General features: G+C 32.7%; 1 protein-coding gene across 4 annotated transcripts in view; it reads left to right on the forward strand.

The window, feature by feature from the left end:
- LOC117110186 (ankyrin repeat and fibronectin type-III domain-containing protein 1-like) overlaps nt 1-14,177 on the forward strand; it is a 93,621-nt gene that overhangs the window by 52,374 nt on the left and 27,070 nt on the right. Inside the window, exon 1 of one of the 4 annotated variants that reach the window (XM_033252809.1) lies at nt 13,021-13,353. The exons of the other annotated variants lie outside the window; for them this stretch is intronic. Within the exon in view, the coding sequence (XP_033108700.1) occupies nt 13,272-13,353 (82 nt within the window). The 5' untranslated portion in view covers nt 13,021-13,271. Of the gene's footprint in view, nt 1-13,020; nt 13,354-14,177 lie in introns of those variants that run through there. 4 annotated transcript variants of the gene reach the window in all.

The following is a 14,177-nucleotide window of genomic DNA, read 5'->3' on the forward strand; positions in this document are numbered from 1 at the left end:
TATTTTGATTTTATTTAAAAATGATTGGAAGCTCATCACAAACATTAGCTGCTAATTCCTCCCAAATACGATGAAAGGAATTACAAAAATCAATAGGTATTAGTTCTGGAGAATGTGTGAATTATTTAAGATGTTGTAAGTGTCTTTATATTTATGTTTACTTTACAATATAATGATTTAGTTATAATATTCAATGTAATAAACTTAATTCTATTATTTGCCTTTTCAGAATGATTCAATTTTTTGACTTCATTTAAACTATGTTTTTGCCTATATTTCTTATTGTATTTGAAAGATATCCTTTCATGGAGAGCATTTATATATGTTCCATAATATAAAAGTTTTTAAGTTAATGGCTTAGGCAAAGTGAGGATGATTCTTAAGGATTTTTTTTTTTTGCACTCTTGCTATCATTTTTAAGGGTGAGGAAGGAGAGACGGGCCTTTTTTCACAGGTCTTGGGTCCCGGCTTTGAGCCTGTTGTGTCACATGTGGAGGTAGACTGCACACTCCTATGTGCGTGACCGTAAACCGCATACACGTGCGTGGGCACGTTTCTATGTGTCTAGGAAACCTTGAGGTGTGTATATAATGCCGGTTGCAATTTATTCATTGCAATATTGAACTGATAATAGGTTAGAGTTAAATTGTACAGTAGGGAATACTCTTAATTCAAATGCCAGTCATGATATTAATACTTTTATAAGATATATAAATAGATGTAGCTGGCGGCCTGCCTCTCATACTGGCATTTACTTTTATTTCATTGTTAATACTTCATGAAAGAATGTGTTGTATGATGAACGAAATCCCATCGCGTACTGGCGGTACTCATATGTATGTATTGGCCTAGTTTTACGCGAGGCTATGAAATTCACTCATGTTGAAGCCACTAGAGCCTAGATATTCTAGCATTTTATACCTATATATTATAGTCTTAAACAGAAAATAATAGTCATGCTCAGAAAACAGTAAGATGTAGATCAGACTTAAAATCATGTATTATAATGAGACTTGGTTGATGTAGAGCATTTTTTGTTTGTCTTGTGAAGGAATGGATTTATTTATTCATTCATTCATTCATTCATTTGATAACATTTTCAAATAATAATAATATATTGAAGTTAATGATATAATAAAATAAACCCTTTGTAGTATATATAATAAACCTTGTTTTTATTTTTATTAATTATATATTAACTGTTAAATTTTGTTAATTATGTGAAAGGTTCCAGTTTCATTGAAATCTTTTTGTTACTATTTGTTTACAGGTAGAGGATCATGATGATGTTTTTTGTTGTTTTTTTTTTTATTAGGCCTACAATCACGTGCCAATTATTCCTTAAGCTTGTATATCACGTGCCAGCTTGACCACATACACGTGTGACCATACCGCATACACGTGTGACCATACCGCATACACGTGTATGGCCATGCATTTAATATGGAAAACCATCAGGTGGTTTTTTTTTCCTTTCAGTTCCAATTATTCTGATAATAAAATAAATTGTTCAGTAGGGAATTACCAATACAAGAACAATTAAGATCTAATATTAATAACTATGCCATTTCTGATATTACTGTTTTGTATAAATATAAATTAATTTACCTATAATACATGTAACATATACACATATACATACATACATATGCACATACATACACACACACATACATACACACATATATACACACATACATTTACACATGCACATATACATACATACATACATACATAAATTAAATTAAAGAAACAAAATTATAAGAAAAGTTTTAACACCAGAACACCCTTCTGAAAGCAGGTCTTCCTCAATGGTCAACATTGTAAGAAGAATTCTGTGGTCATCTTTTCTTTTGCGTTATTTTTCTTATTTACTATTTTATTTTCCTTTCAAAAGCTACTGTACATATATTTTCAATTGTTTCTGGTCATGCATTCGTGTAATGATGGAAGAAAAACGTGTGTGCCGTACGTCACACCGACACGTGTTTACACTCTTGTGTGCATGACTAATAGGTAGAAGTGGGCCCGTACACGTGCACGCTCCTACGATCAATACCTATGCTCGTGTCAGGGAAGATGCCTACGTATAATATAATATCCCTTGAGATACCTTACAAAATCTTCAATATACTTACCGCAATATAATACAGGTAATAAAAATATAGTTACAATTTTTAATATTATATGATCAAGCTGAACAGATAAGAAAAAAAGAATTGAGGCCTACTGTAATACTTTATTAGTAATTTAGCTGTCAAATTTTATGTAACTTATTTAAAGTATACTGTTAATATATTTTAATATTAATTTGATATCTTAAATCTGTATTTGCATACAAATTGCTATTATACCCTATGCATGGTTACCTGTAGCTGTTGATGAATTTCCATAGAGCTAGAGGAGTTATAAGACATAGTTGCTGTGGTCCCAGTAGAAATAAATTGCTAAATATTAATATAAATTCATTAATTAATATTAATTTAATTTTAAAACTAGTATTACTTTTCAATAAATTGTAAAAAAGTTAATAGATCATAAATAATTGGAGCAATAGCTACTAAAAAGAAATGTTGTAAAACAACATTCGCCCCAAAATTTATTTATTTTCATAATTATCAGTAATTGTCATGAATTCCTACTTGACGTATTTCCGAGCGGTATAGTATAGTGGTTTACACTTGTTTGTTTGGTCAATTAAATGATAATTCTAAAATGTTCTATGTATATGTTAAAGTAAGGCAAGGAATGGTAATTTATTTAATACAGTAATACAAATACTTAACAATTGCATAATTAAAACTAATGAGTTTATAGTGTTAATTATAAGAATATGAACCCAAGACCCGGATATTAAAAGTGAATTATCTCATCACCAATCTACCACTCCATTCGTTGTACTTAGGAAAAAAATTAATCTTCTTGAGTCTTTAATTTCTGTCAGAAGTGATATACATATTCACTAAAGGAGGTATTCTGATTATTTTAAAAGTAGTTGTATTGCCATGTTAGTGTAAACAGTGACAGGTGAAAAGAGATGTAGCACTCAGACAGAAAATTTTGTTGTTATTTATTGTGCGAGCTTTCGTTGGCTGTCGATGCCGGCTTCATAAATGACAGGAGATACTCTAAGACGTGCTCGCAAGAACTGCTAGCAACACTTTGTGTAAACAAGTGCGACCGTTCACCGGTCTGTGCGTTCCTCCACACTTAAATACGGTACAGGTGCAAGTTATTATATTGGATTTTTTGGAAGAGCTCATAAGATAGAAATTTTTAAATAATTGAAATGTTTATTTGTACAAAGAAATTATTATTTAGAATGTTCATTTGTACAAAATTAAAATATCTTAAAATTGAAAAAAATATATTTTCCTAAAATTGGAAAAAAAATTACTAAGATGCGATTCAAACTCACAACCTTAAGTTCTTTAGAAAACATCCTTAACCAACTGCGCCATCCATGCCACATGCCCTAATAGTGGTAATTGCAGTAATAAACAGTCCTTGCTGGAACCCCTGTTTTGTTTTATAGGTGTATCGGGAACGCTGGGGTCCAACTTAAAAAAGGGTGATGAACGTTGGAAATCACCTCTAGTTTATGTGTACAATATTTCCTGAACGTCCATTCAAAACTGGTGACGCTGGACGCTTTTAAAGTTTTGGTAACAAGAACAAGAATAGCAGTGAGGCTTTGGGGTCAGCACCTTGCGCAGACCCAAAAATAACATAAAAAGTTTAATATCGAAAACCAAGAAATCCCAAGTCTTCCGCAGCTGACGGGAATATCCCGTAATTTAGATGTCTTTTAGAAAGTTCATTTAACCAGATCTCCTTGAAGTGACTCCTTTGATACTTCTTAATTATCAAGTAACGATAATTCACTTCAACCATATGATATAAGAACAACACATGTATGTAGTTTATTTGTAATGTTGTTTATTAACGTTCTTGCATTCCAATTCCAATTCCATGTTTTTTAGTTCGGATCCTATCAGTGTTTTTTATCATCACTAATAAATCCACACTCTGTGAGTGAACGATAGCTTTCTTAATGGATATCCATTTGTAAGAAAAGAAAAAAACAAAATTGTGTTTAACAGTGTATATTTGATTGATGGAAATTAGTTGAGTATAGCAAAGTTATGAATGTTTCATTCATTGAATATCATGTGTGTAGGCTTTGAGAAAATAGCCAATGTCAATATTGTTTCCAAAGTTGATTGCAAGTTTCAATATCAATAGGAAAAAATACTAACATACATTTGCAACAGGATTTAAACCTCTATCCAGATTACCAAGTTGTATGCCTATATATAGTCATGATGTGCCTATATATGGTCATAATGTGATGTCATCATGACCATATTTAGGCATGTCACATGATTTTATCAAATAAAATTTGATAGTCTGGATAGGTTTTTACTTGTAGAGATACTGAGGACATTTTTTTCTTGCACTGTACTGGCCCGAAATTTTGATGCACACATATTGAGATAATTAGTCTTTTACGTAGTTATGTAGTCCTCGAGGCATAGGTATTATTTATGTGTTTCGAAAAATTTATGAAAAAATAGTGCTTCATGGAATCTTGAATCATTGTTACTGGTCGTTATACATATTTTTGATATGTTGTTTCATTGGAGAATGTGATTTTGAGAGGAAAAAAAAACATTTGATATGAAATTTAGTACTCGCATATTGATTTAGTGTTTGTGTGATTAATAGCTTGTCCTACTTTGATTTGAAGTAATGACGTCACAGAGATGTTGAGTGTATTTTTAAATCTAGTACATTACGCTATTCCCTCTTTGATTCCTTTTTTGTCGGAATGTTTGTCTGGCCTTCTGACAACACTGAAAACTTGAGTAGCCAAATATTTAACACAGTGTACATTATATCGGTGATCAAGTCATGTAGTTTCACAATTTGTTTCTTTAGAAAACTGCTATCTTGTATATTTACCAGTTTTAAATTGCTTACATATGTTGTTTTTAAAAACTGATGTAATATTAATGAACACAAGGGATGTACAGCTGTAGCCAATAGGGTGTCACCACCCACAAGGTAAATTTATAGTTAAATAGTTTATAATGACAAATAATAAAGGATTTTGTTGCATCATGAATGTCAAATATAAAACACAAAATTTGTTTTTCTAGGTATAAATGTTAAATATATAATTAAATTGAGAAAAATATGTGAAATATGGGAACATTCTAATATCTCAGTCAGAGTAAATGAGATAATGTCTGTTGGGGATGGGGGAGGCAGGTGTGGTTTTCTGTATCTCATTAACCGCTTTCGAGTTATTTTGTCAAATATACTTTTTGTGTCTCGAAATTTTGGATCCATTCTTTCTGGCGTTGTACTATGTGATGTATTGATTTAATCTTCTGATGCTTTTTGTATACTTCATAGAACTGCCTGTATATATCTCTACTTACTGATTTTCTTAATTGCTTAATGAATTTATATGCGCCAATCCCATAAACCATGGTGAAGTTATAAAAGCTTGTCATTTGATGGTCGTAAAGTGGGAAATGACAGCCAAATTGTTTAGAAATGGAATTATAACTTTTTTAACATACGTCATTCAAATGTCATTCGCATTTCTCAAATGATTTGGTCATTTATTGTTTATATAAACAAATAATGTTTGTATCATGTTTATAGGCCAACATAACTATTCATTTGGTTTTCTATAAACAGACACACACATACCATGGATAGCTAAAGAAAAAGTGAAAATGATCCTGAGGTAGAAAGAGTGCCAAGGATATGAGTATTCTTAACAAACATGTTAGATTCAATTGGCATCAAACATTAACTACGTCATACTGTACTTAGGTGTATTAGGGGTTAAGAGTGTACATATGTATTGTTCTTCTATTATCCTGAACACTTTATCCAACTTCCCTACCAGTATTCAAAGGACATGGAGGAAGATACAGCCCCCTTCCCAGGAAAAGTTACACTCCCTCTGGAAATTTAACAAGCACAAATAGCTACATTCAAGTACTTAAAAAATCACCTTGTAATTCTATTACCTCTCTAGATAGCATTTGCTTAATTTCCCATTGCGTTTCTGAGTTGTGCCACTGATTGTTTGCGCGTAATGAGAGTTGACATTCCGTTAATTATGTCTGTTAAAATATAGTTTTACTGGGTTGGCGAGAACATTCGTGGAAGTAAAAAGTAGAAGCTTATATCCAATTTACCAGACTGCTACACCCCTGTGATATACTGTACCAGCATGTCCCAGAATTACCCAGCATCCTTCAGCATCTGGCAGGTTATCCCAAATTCCCATATTACTGTATCTGTGATGCTTTTTAATACTCTAAAATTCATCTGTTGTAAGTGCCAACAAAGCCGCCTTCTGCAGTCTAAATAACATTACCCAAAAATTTATCATCAATCTTCTAGTGTCTTCTTTAGAAAACTTCGATTAAATTTCAGTAATTTTATTAATGTTGAAAAAAATCAAAATAATATTTATTAAATACTAATCATTTGTCGAATTATAGCATTAGTATATTACATTGACAAAAACTATGATTGTATGATGGATGGCCATGTGTATAAAATTCATCGAAGACATTTAGAAATAAATCCTCAAAAATATCAATAATATAATAATATAATATAATATAATATATATAATATATAATTTGATTGATTGATGTATTACAGGGTCATTGACCTCCAGGAATTCTTGTTTGTGTTCCTACAACATCAAGACGTCAGAGAGACACTCATAGCCACGTATAAAACAGCATGAAGATATTTACAAATAGTAGTGAGTCACATGTCGTATGTATCAAGTGTCCGCACGGAGCGTTAACGCAGACTGGCATGTAAGCATGTGCACGTTGATACAAGCTGACTGGATGGAATGCTACATTCTCTTGGGAAATCTGTGTGAACAACTATAAAACAAATTATTTCACTTTCATTCTTACAAACGTGCAAACATTTTCTTTGAGAAATTTTACAAATTAATGCATTATAAATTGTTTGTAGTATAAAATCAATAGTAAGTAATGTGTTCCCATTTACATTTGACTTGTCATATATAAATTATTGCCAACATTTTTTATAGCGATTCATATCAAGAGAATCAATTTGGTGAAGCAATTTGTGGTGAAGCTTTCCAGTATCTAACTGACATATCTATGTTATAATTTGACATAAAAAAGTCATAAATAAAACATTTATTTTTTTCATTTTCTATATTTTTACCATATAAAAAATTGTTCTATAGAAAATAACATAAACATAATTGGTATTTATAAACTGGTAATAAAATTTAAATGGTATTATGTAATTTAATGCAGCAGAGCAGAGTCACATTGTGTGGGGTATGGCCCAACAGCTACAGCCTTTTGTAAATTTTGAGGATAACATTATTATAGAGATCTTGAGAAAAATTGAGGGTTTTTTTACCTGGTCCCACACACAGGCCGGGGCCCCTTTCGGTGCTAGTGACTGAAAGTAAAATATAGGATGTTATAATTATGAGTACTGCATCTGTTTTATTCACTAGACTTCGTGTAAATTTTGTTTAAATAGGTTTTTTGGCAATGCCCCGATTCTTATTCTATGTTTCAAGATTTCTAGACTTGATTACAAAATAAACTGGAAATAGAAACTTGAATTGTGTAAGGCTTCATGCTTAATAGAGTAAAGCAAATGTATATCCAGTTAATTATCACCTAGTAAGAGATAAATTGAGAATTAAAGACGTCACAGTATACTAAAAATAAGCAGCAGATAAACGACTACTGTATTAATCTCATTTAATAGAACTTGGTGCTGAAACACTCAATTATAATTAGATTTTTTCATTGATGTTGAAAATCAGGTTAGCTGATTAAAGTCGCAGTATCAGTGCTGAGGCTATAACTGTGCATTTCAGTCTAAAAGCTTGATATTAGTGTACCTATTTTATTATGTCTATTAAATGAATTTATTGCCGTCTCAGGTGTCCTGAAGTTATAAGTTAGCTTTGATGTTTTCAAGGCATAATGTTCCACTATGCTATAAAACAAAATTAGAAGATAATCTGCATCCCCTGAGCTGCATACGACTATTGCTACAGGGCTGCTCGAGTCTAGGGTAACCACCAAACCGTAAAACCTCGAATTGAAGCCCAATAGACTTAATCTCAAGAAGAAGCCGATCTCAAATTAAAACCCCCTCCCCCCACTCTCTTCAGTTTGCAAATTAGCCTAAAAATGAAGGGCATGGGCTTCTTTTCAAGAAAGCATAGATTTCTTTTCGAGATAGTAGAGGACTGCACATGAGTTTCAAAGAAACAAAATAAAATTGAAAACATCTTGGTTATATACAGCAGTTTATATGATTTAATGCTGGTTAATACGCTCCAAGATACAGATTAATGTTACAGTGGCCCTAGTTATTGTTGTATAGTATTAATTCCAAAGATTTACAGCATTCATTTTGAGGTTTTACGGTATGTATCCAATAGATGTAGAACTATAATTAAAGTGAAGATGCTACACCAGCTATCATAAGCAAAAAATAAATGCCATTCATTTATACACTATATAAAAAAATTACCAAGTTAATCTGCATCGCTAAGCCCACTAAAATTGTTCAGCTTACAGGGCTTCTCGAGTTATGGTGAACCATACACACATGACCACCATATGTACTGATGAGAGACCTGCTACAATATTGAAGAAATACTACACCAGCTTGTCTAAAGCTGAGCACTAACTGCGTCGTATGACGGTCATACAACGAATCCAACTCCACTCTATGTGAGCGCTAGATGATGTAAAACCATTTGCTAATTGTCGGTAACAGTCTGAGTGGATATTCGTTAAAAATGATATGTTGCGCGCGTGTCGTTGCATTGCGTTCTTCATAGAATCGCGGAGGCCGACTCTCGTCGTGCGCAAAGAGTGGCCGGCTTTAGGAACACAGCGCCATTGTAGTGGTACCAATATTTGAAAGCGATCAATGTAAGTGGATGCTAACCGACTTTGCAGTTTAGCTTAATAAAATTTTTAAAGAGTAATGGAAGCTGATGGCTAATAAAGCAATTATTATAACAGTTTTCTATTCACTATTTTGGAAAATTAGTACACTTAAAACAAGGACTAATAGACCGAATTAAGCCTGGTTCTCACGAGAGCCCTAGTATCTGGATCGGGAACTAACCGTTAGCGCTAACTGTTAGCACCTGTGTGAGAATGCCTGATCGATTAGCGCTAACCGTTAGCGGTATCCAGATACCGCTAACGGTTAGCAAGCACTATCGGTTAGCACGTTGAGTGCCTTTATATCATCAATCAATCAATCGCATGTACACGTTTACAATTTCCAGTTTCTTTTTGGCCAGTTATTCGATCATCATATTCTTGGTATCTGGATCGGGATCTTCTCATATGGTTAGCAGGATCCGCATCCTGCTAACCGTTAGCTGCCGTGTGAGAACATAGCCGTAGTCACCAACACAAAGCAGTTATAGTGGGTATCGCATCGAAACAAACCGCTAGGTGACAGTTTTTTTCACACAATAGGAAGTCTTCGCTCGAATAAATTTCCACCGTTTTAAACTCCTCAATATTATTTACTTTTACATTGTATCGTAAAGTAACTTTAATAAACATCAGAATTTTGACCCATTAGATTTGAATTAAGTGGAGTGAAACAAACTGGTGGAAAACTTGAACATGTTTGCATAGCCTCGTCGCATGAACATAGTCTTACAAACAACATTCTTCTGACTCATTGGCCATCGTAGTCAAAAGAAACATCTTATTCTACAATTTAGTAATTTAAGTTTGTCCAATAGTTTAAATATTTCATACAGAAATTGAAACAAAATGGCTTGGTGACAGTATTTAAATTCAACATGTACCTCTAAATCAACAGAGATCGTCTTAGTCAGTGCTGGATGTCCCGTGAGCAATTGGCCTAGGCCCCCTAGAAGGCCTCTCAAAACACTTCATATTTTTAGTCTGAATGGAAATGTAAATCAAATAAACCTTTACTCATGAATCTATGGATCATTCAAAATGTATACGTTGTTATGAATAGTATCTTCTGTGCTATCTTCTTTACATTTTAGGCGATTTAATATACACCACTTTCGACTCCACTTAATGCATTAGCATATAACTTTGGTGAGGTAAACAACTTTAATATCCACTCGATGAAAATGTGATGACGTCATATTTGGTGACTATTAGGTCTATTAATAGTCCTTAAAAGCCATGCACTAATGACTCTTTTGAGGACTAATTTTATAATAATGTGTCAAAATTTGTTATAGTAAAATTTGTAGTGGATTATCACAATTCATAGTGGAATGGTTGTGAACCAAAAGCTTTCTGTGTTAACTCCACCTTTCCATCACCTTTAATGAATAAATAAAGTACTGTATTCTCACCAGATTTTAAATGTCACTGCACATATTAATCCCTTTTAGTTTCAACACATCATTTTGGTTTATTTATAACTTGTGTTGTGAAATTTTTCATGGAATATCATAAGAAAAAAAAATCTTTTCACTATAAATAGCATTATTCTGACAGAAAATCACTTCAATTTAAATTCCTTTTGTAAGATTTATATCATTGAATTATATTCCATTAATTATTTGATTAATTTATTTATTGATTGATTGATGATTAATTGTTCAAATTCATTGTCAAGTCCATTGGTATCCTTAAAGTAAAATACATTAAAACATGTAATGATACTTATTTGTAGCTCAGTTGTTCTATATTAAACAATTTGCACACTCGATGACCTTATTACATGGCTGCTGCTTATGAATAGGGCCACTGAGTGTGAAGATGATTAAACAAACATCGAAACTGGCCTCAATGTCGACTAAATTCAGTTTGTGAATACCAAACAACTGACAGCCATCTCATTGAATGAGGTCGGCACTGGATGCAAAAGATCGTAACATGGAGGATAAACACCACGGATCTAGGCCTGCCTTGCCCTGGAGTTGTTATTTTGATAAACAACTTAAATAACAACTCCATGGCCTTGTTTATGACATTTTATGGCTGAGTGAGCGCCATAGTATATTGACTTAAGATAAGAAATTTTGTTTCATTGCTCTATGACATCGTGGAAATCACATTTTTCGTGAAATTTTCAGGATATTTAAAAAAATCGGGAGATATTAATAAAAATCGGGAGGGCGGGAGACGGCCTCAAAAATCGGGAGAACCCGCGAATTTTCGGGAGACTTGAGATCTCTGTGTGGGGCACACGAAAAAGGCGCTTGTGGGTCTCAAGATAATGTTGGTGGGAGATAAAGAATTAGATGAGGGGCTATAGCTGACAAAATAAAGAGAAATATAATTTCTTTGCTAAGCACATTTCTAATAGGGGGTGCATGTAGAGGGTGATCCCCCACCTTGATACGCCACTGGGTGTTTGTCCTATGTCATTTGAAACAGAAACTTTCTATCCTATTTAGTTTAGTCTGCCAACACTACAAAGTCTGAACATTTCCAGTCAACGACCTTTTCCACATTATATTTTATACTCTAGTTGATTACTCGAAAATCAGTACTGAAAGCTTGTTAGGATAAATACTTAAATCTTGTTTTACTCGTCTCTCCTTTAGCTTTTTCCTGTCTGTATGTTCATGCAAATTATGATCCTATTATAAGATGTCATAAAATAATAATAATAATAAGGTTAAATTTATTTAATATAATTATTTTTAACAGGATTAATTTTGACAATGTTTGATATGATGGTAACATAATTGTTACTGTTACATGATTAAATTGTGGTTTGGCTGAGTCCCTGCCTTGTCAAGTATTTTTTAAATGCTATGCTGGGAAACATTTCAATGTGTCCAACTAAGGTCCAATAAAAAAAAAAAATTATTAGTTTATCATCCTATCTAGTCTGGAGAAGTGATGAGGGAGAGAGGCTTTTTATTTTTATATTTCATATTGCTAAAAAGCTAAATATCACATTTGAGTTGGTTGCTAGTTCATTAATATTCACTGTAAAACACATGATTGATATAATACAAGCAAAATACTTTAAAATCTACTATTAATTTTTTTTTTAAATCAGGAAAAAAAACCACATTTTTACAATTTTTATTTTTGCAGTACTTTAGAACATTGGTTGCCAACTTGGGATTTGTGGAAAATATGGTGATAAAATAATCCTTTTTTTTTATTGGGCCTAATGTATTTTTATGTATTTATGTAATGCAAAGCATGACATTGCATTTTTTTAATTCCAAGAGACAAATAATGGAATAGGCTTACCTGCGGTAATGTGTTGTTGAATCATTTGCTGCATTTTTTTCTTTTATATTTTATTCCTTTTCCCCTAAAGATGAGTGAATAAAGATTGAAATATAGAATCATGGTTGCTTGTTATCTATTTTTTTTTTTTTTCAGTGAATACTGATTAAAATTTATATATCCTGTTATAGAATATTATGTCGCTACATCACAGAATCATATGACCCTAATTTGTTACAACAATCACCAAGCAGTACAACAGTTCCTCCATAGTAAAAAAAAAAAAACTTAAACATAAAAAAAAGATTTAAAAAATAGTACTTAAATAGCTGAAAAAAAGAGGAATTCTACCTTAATTACACTATGTTTTGACCTTGACTTCAACAAGTTCACTGTTTTAATGAAGGCTTTTGATCTGATTTATTAAAAAGTTTATTACTTTTTACATCATTATCTCCTACATATTCATAATGATTTAAAGTCTAATTATAAACAGCAATGTATATGGAAGATATATTGAATAACTCGATCACGCCATTTTAAATACAGTACTTACTACAACTAAAAACATACAAGAATCTACATAGCACGAAAACAAAGTGTGTATTGTTATTCCGATTTGTGTGACGTCAAGGATTACGGTAGTGTTTCTTTATTTTTTTAACCCTAAGAATAAAATAAAGCCACTGATTAGCTTTTGTGTCTAAAGAATAGTAACTTTAAAAAATTATTAGCAATACAAAAAGGTAAAAAAAAGACAAGGTTCCTTCGAGATAGTCTAGTAGTTTTAGTTATGCTATTTTTATGGTTTAGGTAATGACAATAGAGGAAATGGGTATCCATTGCTTCAAAGCACTTGACTTGTGTTTTGGTGTGGAACACAATTACTCAGTAAGGCTTCCTGTCTGGACTTTCCCTCACTGGTTTGGAAACCATTGTAAACTCTTTATTTTATTCTATGAAGTTCCGTGAAAGATCCGTTAGGACATTCTCATTTTGAGGATGATATCCAAAAGAGCAATGTATAGAAATCGCAACAGTATATCTAACATGCTGCTATATCAGACAAGGATGCTGGCTTTAGGTATGTTTTAAAATACAGCAAGAGTGTAGATTATTCTATTTTGATTTACTTGTTTTGATTTGTCAAATGTGCTATACAAGGCTCTAAGACACTTTGTAGTGTTTCCTATTTTTGTTTCAGGCCACTCTTATTTGTGTAGCTTCCACTTCCTACAATCCTAAAATTGGGTATTTCAAGTTTGAAAGGAAAACTTCATTTCACATTTCAGTATTTACTTCAATTAATTATTGTTGGGTAACCATTTTGTTCTCTGCCTTTGTCAGATTACAGGCTTTTGGGTAATTGTTCAGTCGGTGGCACCCACAAGCATTTAACTATGCAGAAATACACTTAAGCGACATATAATTTCAATAATTTATTAATTGATGTAGGCCTACTAACTTTTTATGACTTTCAAAATGTAAACTTAACATACATACGTCATTTTTTTTCAAGGACTTAAGATAGGATTATGTGTCTAGATTTTGTAACAAAAAACCACAGTGTGTCTGAATTTAGCCTGTTCTATTCTGTTCTTCTGGACAACGAGTTGTTGAGCAGTTAAGGCAGAGATTCCGCAACCTATAGCCTCAATACTGAAGCGGTTTGGCGCAGTTCGAACGGTTTGGTTTCCCAACCTCGAGGTCGGGGTTTTAATCCCTCGCTGTGCATTTTGCTTGTGTCCTTGAGCTAGACACTTTATCTGCATTGCTTCTCTTCACCCAGGAGTATAAATGGGTACCTGGTGGGGTGCCTGCTCCTGCGCTGATTACCAGCAGCAACACTTAACATGTGGACCCAATGATCAGGGAAAAGAACTTCAGCGCTTCGTAGCTGAAAAGAAA

Source organism: Anneissia japonica, unplaced genomic scaffold (genome assembly GCF_011630105.1).
Source record: "Anneissia japonica isolate Jap-2015-1 unplaced genomic scaffold, ASM1163010v1 scaffold284697_len431725_cov185, whole genome shotgun sequence".
Classification (NCBI taxonomy): domain Eukaryota; kingdom Metazoa; phylum Echinodermata; class Crinoidea; order Comatulida; family Comatulidae; genus Anneissia; species Anneissia japonica.